The sequence below is a fragment of the Schistocerca serialis genome, chromosome 10 (assembly GCF_023864345.2).
Source record: "Schistocerca serialis cubense isolate TAMUIC-IGC-003099 chromosome 10, iqSchSeri2.2, whole genome shotgun sequence".
Taxonomy (NCBI): Eukaryota; Metazoa; Arthropoda; class Insecta; order Orthoptera; family Acrididae; genus Schistocerca; species Schistocerca serialis.
Genome location: NC_064647.1, coordinates 178,822,799 through 178,836,530, shown reverse-complemented (window position 1 = coordinate 178,836,530; position 13,732 = coordinate 178,822,799). Strand labels below are relative to the sequence as shown.

Here is a 13,732-nt window from a genome sequence, read left to right as displayed (position 1 = left end):
TAGCGCAACTTATAACATTGTCGAAAATCAGTGCGGACGGGAGAGCTTTGGTACACCCTGTTAAAAAATATATATATATTTGAATTACAAAAAACTAACAATAAAAAAAATTGCATGGCGCGAGATTCGATACGGCGACCTTCGGATTACGAACTCGAGCGCTTACCGCTGCGCCACGACGCTGTAGAAAAGTATTAATCGTAGAGAGTATTTCACCGCAACGGTTTCTTTTAACTGTCGATTTTCTCAACAACGGCTGAGAAGTGCATCTTGGTGCTTTGCCACATTACACCTCTGGCCATGAGCTTTTATTATGCGCAGTGTGAATCGAATCTGAATTTCACAATTGGCGGCCCCCCCTTGTGAGACAGAACCAGCTTTGACCAAAACGCACAGCAGACCTCAACCGTGCCCTCCAATTAGCTCTCGCTCGACACCACTGAAGTCGCAAACAGCTGCGGTTTGGGTCGGTGGAATGCGCGCTGCTGGACGCCTGGCTCCGAGCTGTCCTTCAAGTAACAATTTGTCGCGTCACAGTGGTGCCACCTGCTGCTCACATTGCTGCTGCAGATGCAGTACGGTGCGCCAGAGCCAAACGCCGAGCACGATGGTCTTCCTTCTCGGCAGTGCCACGTGACCGTCCAGAGTCCGGTCTTCTTGCGGCCGTACATTCTACGTCAGCACCGCTGCCAGCGGTCATGTACAGCGGTTACATTCTTGCCAAGTCTTCCTGCAGTGTCGGAGAAGGAACATTCAGCTTCTTCCAGCCCTATTACACGACCTCGTTGAAACTCAGTGAGGTGCTGGTAATGACGTCTTTGTCGCCTTGAAGAAATTCTTGACTAACATCAACTCACGACGGCCAATCTCAAGGGTACCTGACGCTCACGATCGCTACACTGTTCATTTAAAGCAAACCTCGATTTGCATTCTCATAGTGGCACAACTAGCGCCTTTCTTATGTGACTGGCTCGAATTTTGTATAAACATATTTCAGATGTAGAAACACGCTACCAACTTTCGTTTATGTCACACCACTCAGTGTTGTGATCTTTTCCGCTAGTGTATATTTCTCGATAACTTTTTACAGAACTTAAATTATCGGACTAATTTCGAACACTTCCCTCACGAATAATGACAGTCTCCTTTTTAAAAAAAAAATTGGTTATCGATTGATGTTTTTCGAACTGGTAGCAGCTAGTCTTAAGACTGCGCTTTGAAATGTCAGTTAACTCCATGTAGAGGAGTCTTTGGAGCGTGGCTTCTGCAGGGTACAGCTGTTATGGGTGTCCCGAAGACCAAGCTAGGACCGACCTACCACCTTCCACAACATTTCCACGTTCCGCTGCTTGCTTAATAGGGGAATGAACAGCACAGAACGGGAGACAAGTTAATATCACGCATAAACAAATGAATTAAGGTAAAACGTGCATTAATAGAAGCCAGTGATCAGTTTTAACTACCTATTTAACTTACTAAAAGAAGTGCTTAAAAAGAGTGGTAACATATTTTTACACCGACGTCGCCTTTAGCGAGACTTTAGCACAACGAACGCTACGAAACATACCGCGTTTTTGAAAGTTTTTTGTTGTGGTTTACCATTCAAAACTACATGTTTCCGTAATTCACAAGTATAAATACAAAAACCACCACATACGGTGTGCTAGCTGAGCGATCGAACCAACCTGGCAACTGCTCTGTTTGCTTCTGTAAGCCATTACAGCACAGGACCCGTGAAGTCACGGTAAAATCGCTGTTTCGTCTCTCAGAGTCATAAGCACCGCATACTGAACAGCGCTAGATGCCACGAAGGGCGGACCCACCAGCACAAAAGAAGTCACGGTGTATTACACTGACGGTAAAAAATCCCAACATCAACAAATAATTAATGCAGAGTAATGAGATTTCGAGAATTCACTTGTGTAGGTAACACATTTAAATGATTAATGTTGCAAGATCACAGATTAATGTAAGCGTGAGTAAAGCTGTTGCAAATGTGAAATGCTGGTACATTAATAACCTGTGTAATCTGCAGACTGTTGAATGCAAGCATTAAACCGATGATGTCCCGTATGTGCTCGTTTAGAGACAGATCTGGTGATCGAGCAGGCAAAGGCAACATTTCGATACATTGTGGAGCATGTTGAGTGGCAACAACGGCATGTAGGCGAGAGTTATCCTGTTGGAAAATACCCCGTGGAATGCTGTTCATGACTGCCAGCATAACAGGTCCAGTCACCAGATTGACGTTCAGATTTGCCGTCTGTGTCCGTGGGATCGCCACGAGAGTGTTCGTGCTGTTATACGAAATCGCGCCTCCGACCATAAGTCGAGGTGCAGCTCCTGTGTATATAGACCACAGACAGATTGGTTGTGCGCACTCATCTGTCTTCTAACCAATAAGTGAAGTCGCAAACGGCAGTAGTTTGATGTCTGTGGAACGCACGCCACAGAACGTCCGTTCTGAGCTGTCCTTGAGGTAACCGATTTGTAACAGTTCATTGTGCTGCGAACTGCTGTTACAGATGCAGTACGATTCGCAAGGGCTGTACGCCGAATACCACGGTCATCTCTCTCGGCAGTGCGACGTGAGCGCCCGGATCTACGTCTTCTTGAAATTGTTCCTTTACGTGACCACTGCTCCCAGAAAACAACTACATTCCTGCCAGGCCTTTCTGCAATATCGCGGAAGGAATATGCAGCTTCTGGTAGCGCTATTACATGACCTTGTTCAAACTCAATGAGCAACAGATAATGGCGTCTTCGTTGTCGCCAGCCGCTGTGGCCGAGCAGTTCTCGGCGCTACAGCCTGGAACCGCGCGACCGCTACGGTCGCAGGTTCGAATCCTGCCTCGGGCATGGATGTGCGTGATGTCCTGAGGTTGGTTAGGTTTAAGTAGTTCTAAGTTCTGGGGGACTGATGACCACAGGTGTTAAGTCCCATAGTGCTCAGAGCCATTTGAATCATTTGAATCTTCGTCGTCTTAAAGGCATTCTTGATTAAAATAACTCACTATGTACAATCTCATTAACTAACGCTATTGAGCGTTAGAGCACGTATTTAAAGGAAAGCTTATTTTCATTCTCAAAGTGGCGCTACTAGGGTCACCCTTATGCGACTGGCGAAATTTTGAAAAGACGATGTCTTTAATGTGTAAAAACACGCCTACCAACTTTCGTTTATCTCGCACAACTCCTGCTAGGTGTTGGGATTTTTTTCCGTCAGTGTATGTTGTTAGTGGAGAAGCACTAGCAGCAGAATGGGTCGGACAGCACCGCACACTGAGCTACACTGTCGACTAGTATTGGGCGTCACCTGAGTAACAAGTCCATCACGAATATTTCAATCCTTCTAAACTTCCCCAAGTCGACTGCTGGGGATGTGATTTTGAAGCGGAAACGCGGTGTAACAACCGCAGCTGAGCCAAGACCAGATTGACGTCATGTATTGATGGAGCACTGAGGGGTTAGATATAAAACATCGCATGACATTCACGGAAGGACTCTGAAAGTGCTGCCAGGATTCCAACTAGCACGATGACTGTTGCTGTGGCCTTCTCCACCAGACATCACGGCGCCTAGAGTATCAGCAATCAAACTGGCAGCCTGCAGCCGCGGGTTGCCCGCTCGCAGGCACACCGAAGCACTACACAACCGACAGGCAATATTGATGAACGGCCACAACAGGAACAACAACAACAACAACAACAACACCGCAAAGACACCAGCGGCCACCAGGGGCCACTACCGGAACATAAACATAAGGAAGAGGTCGCTGCAGATCCCGGAACTATTTTCACACGTCAAACCACGTGATGGAAAATAGTTCCGAGTTACTCATCCGCCGAAGCGCTATAAAGGCCGGCGCTCGGCCGCACATCGGGATCGGCTCCTTTCTCTCCCACCGTCCTTCCTACGTCACCATCCATAACACGGATTCCTACACCTTTTTCCCTAAGCTGGTGTGCCCCAAGGCTCCGTCCTCTCCCCCTTCTGTACCTTTTGTGCACGGCGGACATGCCGCCGCCGTCACCCCCCGTCCACCTTCTCCAGTTTGCCGATGACACAGCCTTCCTTGCCATTGCCCCCACCCTGCAGCGCTCCCAACACCTTCTCCAATCCCATCTTGACCGGTTCACCGCTTGGTGCAACCAATGGTTGCTCAAGGTCAATCCCTCCAAAACCCTTGATTTCTATCTCACCATCTATGGCCGTCCTATCGCCCTCACTCCCACCGTTAAGTACCTTGGCGTCACCCTCGACCGTCGCCTCTCCAGGACTCCCCATCTCCGGCCAATCCAAGCCAAGGCACGCTCCCGACTCCGTCTCCTCGAGCTACTTTCCGGCCGTACGTGGGGTCTGGACCCCTCCACCATCCTCCACACCTATAAATCCCTCATCCACCCTATCCTTTGTTACGCCCATCCGGCCTGGATCTCCCCCCCCCCCCTACCTTTTATAAATCCCATGCTCTCCACCTCGCCTATTGCATCCGTCTCCCCTCCCCCATGCGGATCCTGTATGATCTCATTCCCTTCTCCCACCTCCTCCTTTTCCTAGAAAGTATACGGATCCTGTATGCCTCCCGCAAACTCGATCCTCCTCATCCGCTTGTCTCACCCATCCTCTCCCACCCCCACCCGCTGCCGTGTCTGTATTCCCACGTCCCACCCAGTCTCCATCTCTCCACCCTCCTTACCCTCTCCCAAGGTGGCTTCCGCCAGCTCCCCCTCCCTGATGATGTCCTCCTCCCCTCCATCTATCCCTCCTACCAACTTTGATCCTCCCTCCATCTTCCTGTGTGTTCCTTTGGGCACCCTACCTCCCTCCTCCCTTTCTCCCCCGAGCCTCCCCTCCCCTATCCCTCTACTCCTCCTCCCATCTCCTCAGCCATTGGCATCTTTGTTCTCCCCTCTCCACCCTCTCCACCCCCCCTCACCCTTCTTCCCCTCTTAGCACGTCCCCGGACTCGCACACGCTAAGTGGACTTTCGCGCGCCGGAGATCATCGCCATCAGTGTCTCGTGAGTGTGATGTCGTTTTGTGTTTTTAGTGTCCGCCGTCACGCTTCTACGTTCACTTGTGCCGTCGGATTCATCAGTGTTATGTGCGCCGTGTCAACGTGTTTTCACTGTCGTTATCGTCGAGTGTGAACGGCTCCGTGTTTTTTGTGTATCTGTGACCACTTTTTTTGCCCGTCACTATGTTCATTCTGATTCTCCATTCTGTGTACTGTTATTGTCAACACTATGGCTGAAGAGCGGCGTAGCATGCCGCTGACAGCCTACCTGATTGTTCAGGTATTAAAATAACAATAAAGGAAAAAAAAAACCGCACATCGGCAGTTCATCCACCGCCAGCAGACGTGGATAGCTGCCGTCCCGGCAGTCCGGCTTGGATCTTCTCGCTGATCTCTGGATTATGCTTGGTATATCGGAGAAGTCTCTGGCGGAGACTAGTAGAGTGAAAATCTCATTCTAGTAGGAAATTATTTCTGTTGTTTTCTATATTATTCTTGTATGTAGTTGTGATTCGAAGACGTATCTCTATTTTGTGTTGGTGTTATACTTGGAGAATTTGTTTTGGTTAATTGAACAGTCCAATAAATTGTTTCGGGCTTTGATCGTTAGTTTCTTCTGCTTACGCAGACATAGGAACTGTGTTACAGAGTTAAGAAGAATGGTGTATAACGGTCGAGCACATAAGCCACATACTGTTGCAGTCAACGATAAGCCACTTTTGAGGTGGTGTACAGAGCGTCACAACTGAACTGTGGATCTTGAAGCGATTGATTTGGAGCGATCAAGTATGCTGTTTCCTGTGGCATCAGATGAGAACGTTTGTCTGATGAATGCGTGGAGAACATTAGCTGCCTTCATATGTAGAGCCAATAGTGATGTACGAAGGAGGTTGTGTTAAGGTATGGGAATGCTCCGTGAATAGTGTGTGGATTGTTTATTGCACTTAAGAAAACGCTAAATGTGGAAGGATATGAACAAAATTTACATACATTTCGCGTACTTCCATTCAGTAATATTGTACAGAATAATTTTCTGGGGTAACTAATCACTTAAAAAGGAAGTCTTGATTCCACAAAAGCCAGCAGTAAGAATAATATGTGATGTTCAATCACGGACGTCATGTTGGTAACTCATCAAGGAGATAGGCATTCTAACTGCACTACTACAATACATGTTTTCGCTAATGAAATTTGCTATCAATAATCCATCACAGTTTGAAAAGAACAGTGATGTACATATCTACAGCAAAACAGGACAAAATGGTCTTCATTACCCACTGTTAAAGTTGTCAGTGGCTCAGGCAGGAATTCAGTATGCGCAAATGATAAAAAAATTTTGTTATTGCGTATTGAATTCAGCAACAACAAAAAATTGCACAATAACATAAAATGTCTGACAGGTGGTGAAGCAAGTTTTAAATTGAATTTTAAATCATTTCTCCTGAACAATTTCTTCTATTCCCGTGACGAATTTCTACTTAAAAACTTATTTTTTACATGTAGTCGTATGAGGAGGAATAAAATGAAAACATGTTCATTAATGTTAACACTAATCATGTAATCCTATAAACGGACTCGTTCCACATCATTTCGATAGAAGTTCAAATGAACTATGGACTACGTATCTAACTAATTACACGCGTACCGTCTAACAGGCAACGCCACACATCAGCTACGTTATTTGTGAGCGTAGGCTTCCGCGGCTGTTGTCACTGTCAATAAAATTCATCTGGGCTGTTATATACATCCAAGAGCCAAAGAAACTACTACACCTACCTAATATTTTGTACGGCCCCCGCGAGCACGTAGAAGTGCCACAACACGAGACTGCATGGACTCGACTAATGTCTGAAGTAGCGCTGGAGGGAACTGACACCATGAATCCTGCAGGCCTGTCCATAAATCCGTAAGAGTAGAAGCGGGTGGAGATCTCCTCTGAACAGTACGTTGCAAGGCATCCCAGATATGCTCGATAATGTTCGTGTCTGGGGAGTTTGGTGGCCAACGGAAGTATTTAAACTCAGGAGATTGTTCCTGGAGCCACTCTATAGTAATTCTGGACGTGTGGGGTGTCACATTCTCCTGCTGAAATTGCCCAAGTCCGCCGGAATGCACAATGGACATGAATGGATGCAGGTGATAAGAGGGATGCTTACGTACCTGTCACCTGTCAGAGTCGCATCTAGACGTATCAGGTGTTGCATATCAGTCCAACTGCACATGGCCCATACGATTACAGAGCGTCCACCAACTTCAACAGTCCGCTCCTGACATGCAGAGTCAATAGATTTATGAGGTTCTCTCCATATCCATGCACGTCCATCCGCTCGACGCAATACAATACAGGCATCATGTTTGCAGTCGTCAACAGTCCAATGTCGGTGTCGACGGGTGCAGCCGAGGCGTAAAGCTTTGTGTCGTGCAGTCATCAAGGGTAGACAAGTGGCTCTTCAACTCCGAAAGTCCAGTTGTTGATGGGCCAGCATGGAAGTCTGCAACAGTTTGCGGAAGGATTGCACTTCTATCACGTTGAACGATTCTCTTCAGTCGTTGGTGCCGGGCGTGCAGGATCTTTTCTCCGGCCGCACCGATGTCGGAGATTTAAAGTTTTACGGGATTCCTGATATTCACGGTACACTCGTGAAATGGTCGCATGGAAAAACCCCACTTCATCGCTACCTCGGAGACGCTGTGTCCCATCGCTCGTGCGCCGACTATACCACCACGTTCAAACTCACTTAAATCTTGATAACCTGTCGTTGTAGCAACAGTTATCGATCTAACTGGGCCAGACACTTGTTGTCATATATAGGCCGACCGCAGCGCCGTATTCTGCCTGTTTACATATACCTGTATTCGAATACGCATGCCTATACCAGTTTCTTTGGCACTTCAGTGTATAAAACTGTCCGACGTTTTGGCCACTATTGCAAGCGGCCTTCCTTAGGGCTTTGTGCTGAGCTGACTGCAGTGTGCTGATTCTTATGTCACGTGCTCGTTGCTAGTTTCGGACTGTAGGCGTTGTTATAAAAACATTGCTGATGGCTTTTCGCAATTTCTATAACAACGCAACATTTCAAAGAAATGGAAATTTTAGAAATAAACATTGTATGTATTTGATTTTATGTTAACCGGGGACCTAGAAACGACGGAGAGGCTCCGTCCCCGCCGCAGCCGCAGTGGTCCACAACTCCACGACGACTACCGCAGTCCACTTCACCGCTCCGCCGCCCCACACCGAACCCAGGGTTATTGTGCGGTTCGACCCCCGGTGGATCCCCCAGCGAACGTCTCACACAAGACGAGTGTAGCCCTGTGTTTGCGTAGTAGAGTAATGGTGGTGTACGGGTACGTTGAGAACTTGTTTGCGCAGCAATCGCCGACATAGTGTAGCTGAGGCGGAATAAGGGGAACCAGCCCGCATTCCCCAAGGCAGATGGAAAACCGCCTAAAAACCATCCACAGACCGACCGGTTCACCGGACCTCGACGCAAATCCGCCGGGCGGATTCGTGCCGGGGACCAGGCGCTCCTTCCCACTCCGGAAAGCCGTGCGTTAGACTGCACGACCAACCGGGCGGGCTGAAATAAACATTAATCGTTTTTTCTTATGAAACCAAAAATTTTAACACTGAAGTTATGACGAACTGAAAAGCCGATTTCTTTTATCCAGTTATTAGTACAAATGACAGGAGGCTGTCGCAACCCAGACCAGAGGAATACCTTCAAACTGGAAGAGCGGCTGACCTGTGCGATGGCCTCCTTGGAGCTGGGCGGCAGCTCGTCCAGCTCGATGCTGGGCTGCGCCAGCAGCGGCTTGGAGCCGCAGAAGGACGTCTCGAGCAGCATCTTGTGCGGCGACGGCGACCGCCCGCCCCCCGACGACGCCACCGACAGGTGCGACGCCGCGCTCGACGCCCCCGACGCCGCCGAACCTGCGGCAGCGACACAGCGAGCGTCACACACTGGGCCCGGCGCCGGGCACCGCTACAGCGGCCTCACAAGTGGGGTGGGAGAACGAGTGCGCTCCAGGCTCTGGCAGAGCCGCCGAAGTGTCGCAGCCATTTTTTTTTTCTTTATTGTATTTCAATTCCCCATCGGGGCGGGCTGGCAGCAGCACATGCGCTGCTCTTCAGCCGAAAGACATAGAACAAACAATAGAAGACATTTAAAAATATACAAAGGAGAGAATACGGTGAACATACAAAAAAGGGGAACATCAGGAAGGCAATAGACAAAAAATGGGCTACTGTAAAATGGAGATAAAAACCGTAAAAAAGTATCGCACACAATAAACCACACACTCCGACAATTAAAAGAACACAAGGCACAGTACGATCGGAGCATAAAAGTATCGACGGATGGCGTAGCACATAACAAACACTGACAGCGAACCTCATGTGTCGCAGCCAGAGTGCCGGACGTTTTAATAGCATTATAACAACAAAAGCCCGACAGACTTCATTTAACCAGATTGTGATATGTGCTTTAGAAATTTAGAACTGGTGTGTCCTGACTTAAGTCTATAATGCATACTCGTATACATTGAGGGGACGAAAGTCACAAAACAGTGATATCCACATATACAGGGTGCTCCATTGAAATAAACATCAAACGAAAAATCTACAAACAGCGAAACTTGTCTAGCTTGAAGGGGGAAACCAGATGGCGCTATGGTTGGCTCGCTAGATGGCGCTGCCTTAGGTCAAACGGATATCAACTACGTTTTTAAAAATACCAACCCCAATTTCTTATTACATATTCGTGTAGTGCGTAAAGAAATATGAATCTTTTAGTTGGATCATTTTTTTCGCTTTGTGATAGATGATGCTGTAATAGTCACAAACGTAGAAGTACGTGATATCACGTAACATGCCGCCAGTGCGGACGACATTTGCTTCGTGATAGAATACCCGTGTTAACATGGACCGTTTACCAATTGCGTAAAAGGTCGACATCGTGTTGATGTATGGCTATTGTGATCAAAATGCCCAACGGGCCTGTGCTATGGATGCTGCTCGTATCCTGGACGACATCATCCGAGTGTCGGGACCGTTCGCCGGATAGTTACGCTATTTAAAGAATTAGGAAGTGTTCAGCCACATGTGAAACGTCAACCACGACTTGCAACAAATGATGATACCCAAGTAGCTCTTTTAGTTGCTGCCGTGGCTAATCCGCACATCAGTAGCAGACAAACTGCGCGAGAATCGGGAATCTCAAAAACGTCGGTGTTGAGATTGCTACATCAACATCAATTGCACCCGTACCATATTTCTGTGCACCAGGAATTTCATGGCAACGACTTTGAACGTCGTGTATAGTTCTGTCACTGGGCACACGAGAAATTACGGGACGATGACAGATTTCTTGCACGCGTTCTATTTAGTGATGAAGCGTGATTCAGCAACAGCGGTAATGTAAACCGGCATAATATGCACTATTGGGCAACGGAAAACCCACGATGGCTGCGACCAGTGGAAGATCAGCGACCTTGGCGGGTTAATGTATGGTGCGGCATTATGGGAGGAAGGATAATTGGCCCCCATTTTATCGATGGCAATCTAAATGGTGCAATGTATGCTGATTTCCTACGTAATGTTCTACCGATGTTACTACAAGATGTTTCACCGCATGACAGAATGGCGATGTACTTCCAACATGACGGATGTCCGGCACATAGCTTGCGTGCGGTTGAAGCGGTACTGAATAGCATATTTCATGACAGGTGGATTGGTCGTTGATGCACCATACCGTGGCTCGCACGTTCACCGGATCTGACGTACCCGGATTTCTTTCTGTGGGGAAAGTTGAAGAATATTTGCTATCGTGATTCACCGACAACGCCTGACAACATACGTCAGCGCGTTGTCAATGCGTGTGCGAACATTACGGAAGGCGAACTACTCGCTGTTGAGAGGAATGTCGTTACACGTATTGCCAAATGCATTGGGGTTGACGGACATGTTTTTGAGCATTTATTGCATTAATGTACTATTTACAGGTAATCACGCTGTAACAGCATGCGTTCTCAGAAGTGATAAGTTCACAAAGGTACATGTATCAGATTCGAACAATCGAAATAAAATGTTCAAACGTACCTACGTTCTGTATTTTAATTTAAAAAACCTACCTGTTACCAACTGTTCGTCTAAAATTGTGAGCCATATGTTTGTGACTATTACAGCGCCATCTATCACAAAGCGAAAAAAGTGGTCCAACTAAAACATTCATCTTTCTTCACGTACTACAGGAAAATGTAATAAAAATGGGGGTTCCTATTTAAAAAAAACGCAGTTGATATCCGTTTGATTTATAGCAGCGCCATCTAGCGGGCCAACCATAGCGCCATCTGGTTTGCCCCTTCAAGCTAGACAAGTTTCGTTCATTGTAGTTTTTTCGTTTGACGCTTATTTCGTGAGATATTTGGCCCGGTCATGATCAATGGGCCACCCTGTAGATCGCAGCAGTATAGCGTACACGAAGTATAAAACAGCAGTGTACTGGCGGAGCTGTCTTTTGTACTCAGGTGATTCATGTAAACAGGTTTTCGACGTCATTGTGGCCACGCGACGGGAATTAACAGACCTTGGACGTGGAATGGTAGTTGGAGCTAGACGCATGGAACATTCCATTTCGGAGATCCTTAGTGAATTTATTTTTTCGTGATGCGCTGTATCAAGAGTGTGGTGAGAATGCCACATTTCAAGAATTACTACTGATCATGGACAGCGCATTGGCCGACGCACTTCATTTAACGACCGAGAGCAGCGACGTTTGACTAGAGGTGTTAGTGTTAGCACAGAAGCAACACTGCGTGAAATAACCGCAGAAATCAAAGGAAGACTTACGACGAACGCATCCGTTAGGACAGTGCGGTGAAATTTGGTGTTAACAGAGTATGCCAGCAGACGACGGAAGCGAGTGGCTCTGTTGACAGGACGACATCGCCTGCAGCGCCTCTCCTGCGCTCGTGACCGTATCGCTTGCAGCCAGCTGACGGTACGGATGCAAGTTGTCAACAAGGCATTCTGGAAGCTGATTGTAGTTCGATAATAGTGTGGGCTATGTCGGCTGTGTTTACGTGGAATGGACTGGGTCTTCTGGTCTAACTGACCCGATCATTGACTGGAAATACCCATGTTCGGCTACTTGGAGAGCATCTGCAGCCATTCGTGAGCGTCATGTTCCCCAATATCGACGAAATTTCGATGTTTGACAATGCTTTCTGTCATCGGGCCACAACTGTTCGAGATTGATTTGAAGAACAGTCTGGACAATATGAGACTTGAGTTTCTACTGGCGTATACAACTTTCAAATAACTTCCAGGTATTCAGCCAGGTAACACTTTCAGCGATTGCCGATGTTTCGGCGGGAGAACACCCCGCCATTTTCAAGGCAAACTGCAACGGAAAGGTGACGTACATGCAAATTTAAAACCTCGGTTCTCTGACTGATGCAGGAAAGATAACACACACACTGAACACTAGTGCCACCAAAGATGACCAAAATCAGAGCTATCGATAGTGAGACTACGATCTCGCAGGTGAGGTTTTTTGACAAGGGAGAAAGCCGGATTCCAAACAGAGTTTAAACAGAAACGTCTTGCCCTGTTAACGAGGTTGCTCGCTAATTTAATCTCAACTGCCTCCTTAATAACTGGACGTGCATGCCAATATCTCGGTGTTATTATATAACATGGGGTGACCAGTATCCAAGCAATGTTCGACAATAGTGGATCTACTTGGCTGCTGTAATCGTGTGTGCCGTTTATGCTCAGTACGTCGGTCCTCCACGGTCCTGATAGTTTGACCAATAGATACCCTGCCGCAGCTACAAGGAATGCGATATACACCCGCCTTACGCAGACAAAGATCATCCTTAACAGGACTCAAAAGCACTCTAATTTTAGATGGAGGTCGGAAAAAACATTTCACATCGTATTTCCGTAAAATACAACCGATCTTGGTGGAAGTGTTTCCTACGTAAGGCGAAAAGGCAGTAGACTTAGGTATCGACTCAGAATTATCATCAATCACCCGATGTACATTTGGTCGATAGCGCAACGCCCGTTCAATCTGTCTATCACTATAACCATTTTGTCGAAACGTAACTTAAAGATGGGACAGCTCAGCTGGCAAAGTCTCAGCGTCAGAAACGACATGTGCCCTGTGTACCCCTTCACTCTGAGCTGGATGGTGACAACTATTAGCCTGTAAGTACAGGTCGGTGTGAGTGCGTTTCCTGTAGACTGCATGTCCCAATGATCCATCATCCTTCCTCCTAACCAACAGGTCAAGAAAGGGAAGGCAACTATCCTCTTCCACCTCCATCGTACACCAAATGTTCGGGTGGATCGAGTTCAGATGTTCTAGAAAGGCATTCAAATTCGCCTTACCATGAGGCCAAACAACAAAGGTATCATCAACATATCTAAAGAAACAGGAGGGTTTCAAAGGCGCCGACTCCAATGCACGTTCCTCGAAGTCTTCCATAAACAAATTTGCAATCACAGGAGACAACGGACTACCCATCGCAACTCCATCTGTCTGCTCGTAATACTGGTCATTCAATACAACGTAATTGGATATCAACACATGCCGAAAGAGATTAGTTAATTCAGCACCAAACCTAGCCTCAATTAAGCGCAACGAAGCAGACAATTTGGCCACACGGATCGCCCAACATTAAGCTAATCCCTGATTTATGGGAT

The 13,732-nt window shown here is 47.2% G+C and overlaps 1 protein-coding gene across 1 annotated transcript in view; it reads right to left on the bottom strand.

Annotated features, from left to right (window-relative positions):
- The window catches only part of LOC126424647 (serine/arginine repetitive matrix protein 1), a 653,808-nt gene that overhangs the window by 161,285 nt on the left and 478,791 nt on the right, over positions 1-13,732 (bottom strand). Inside the window, exon 7 of the mRNA XM_050087379.1 lies at positions 8,766-8,953. Coding sequence (XP_049943336.1) covers positions 8,766-8,953 — 188 coding nt within the window. The remainder of the gene's footprint in view (positions 1-8,765; positions 8,954-13,732) is intronic.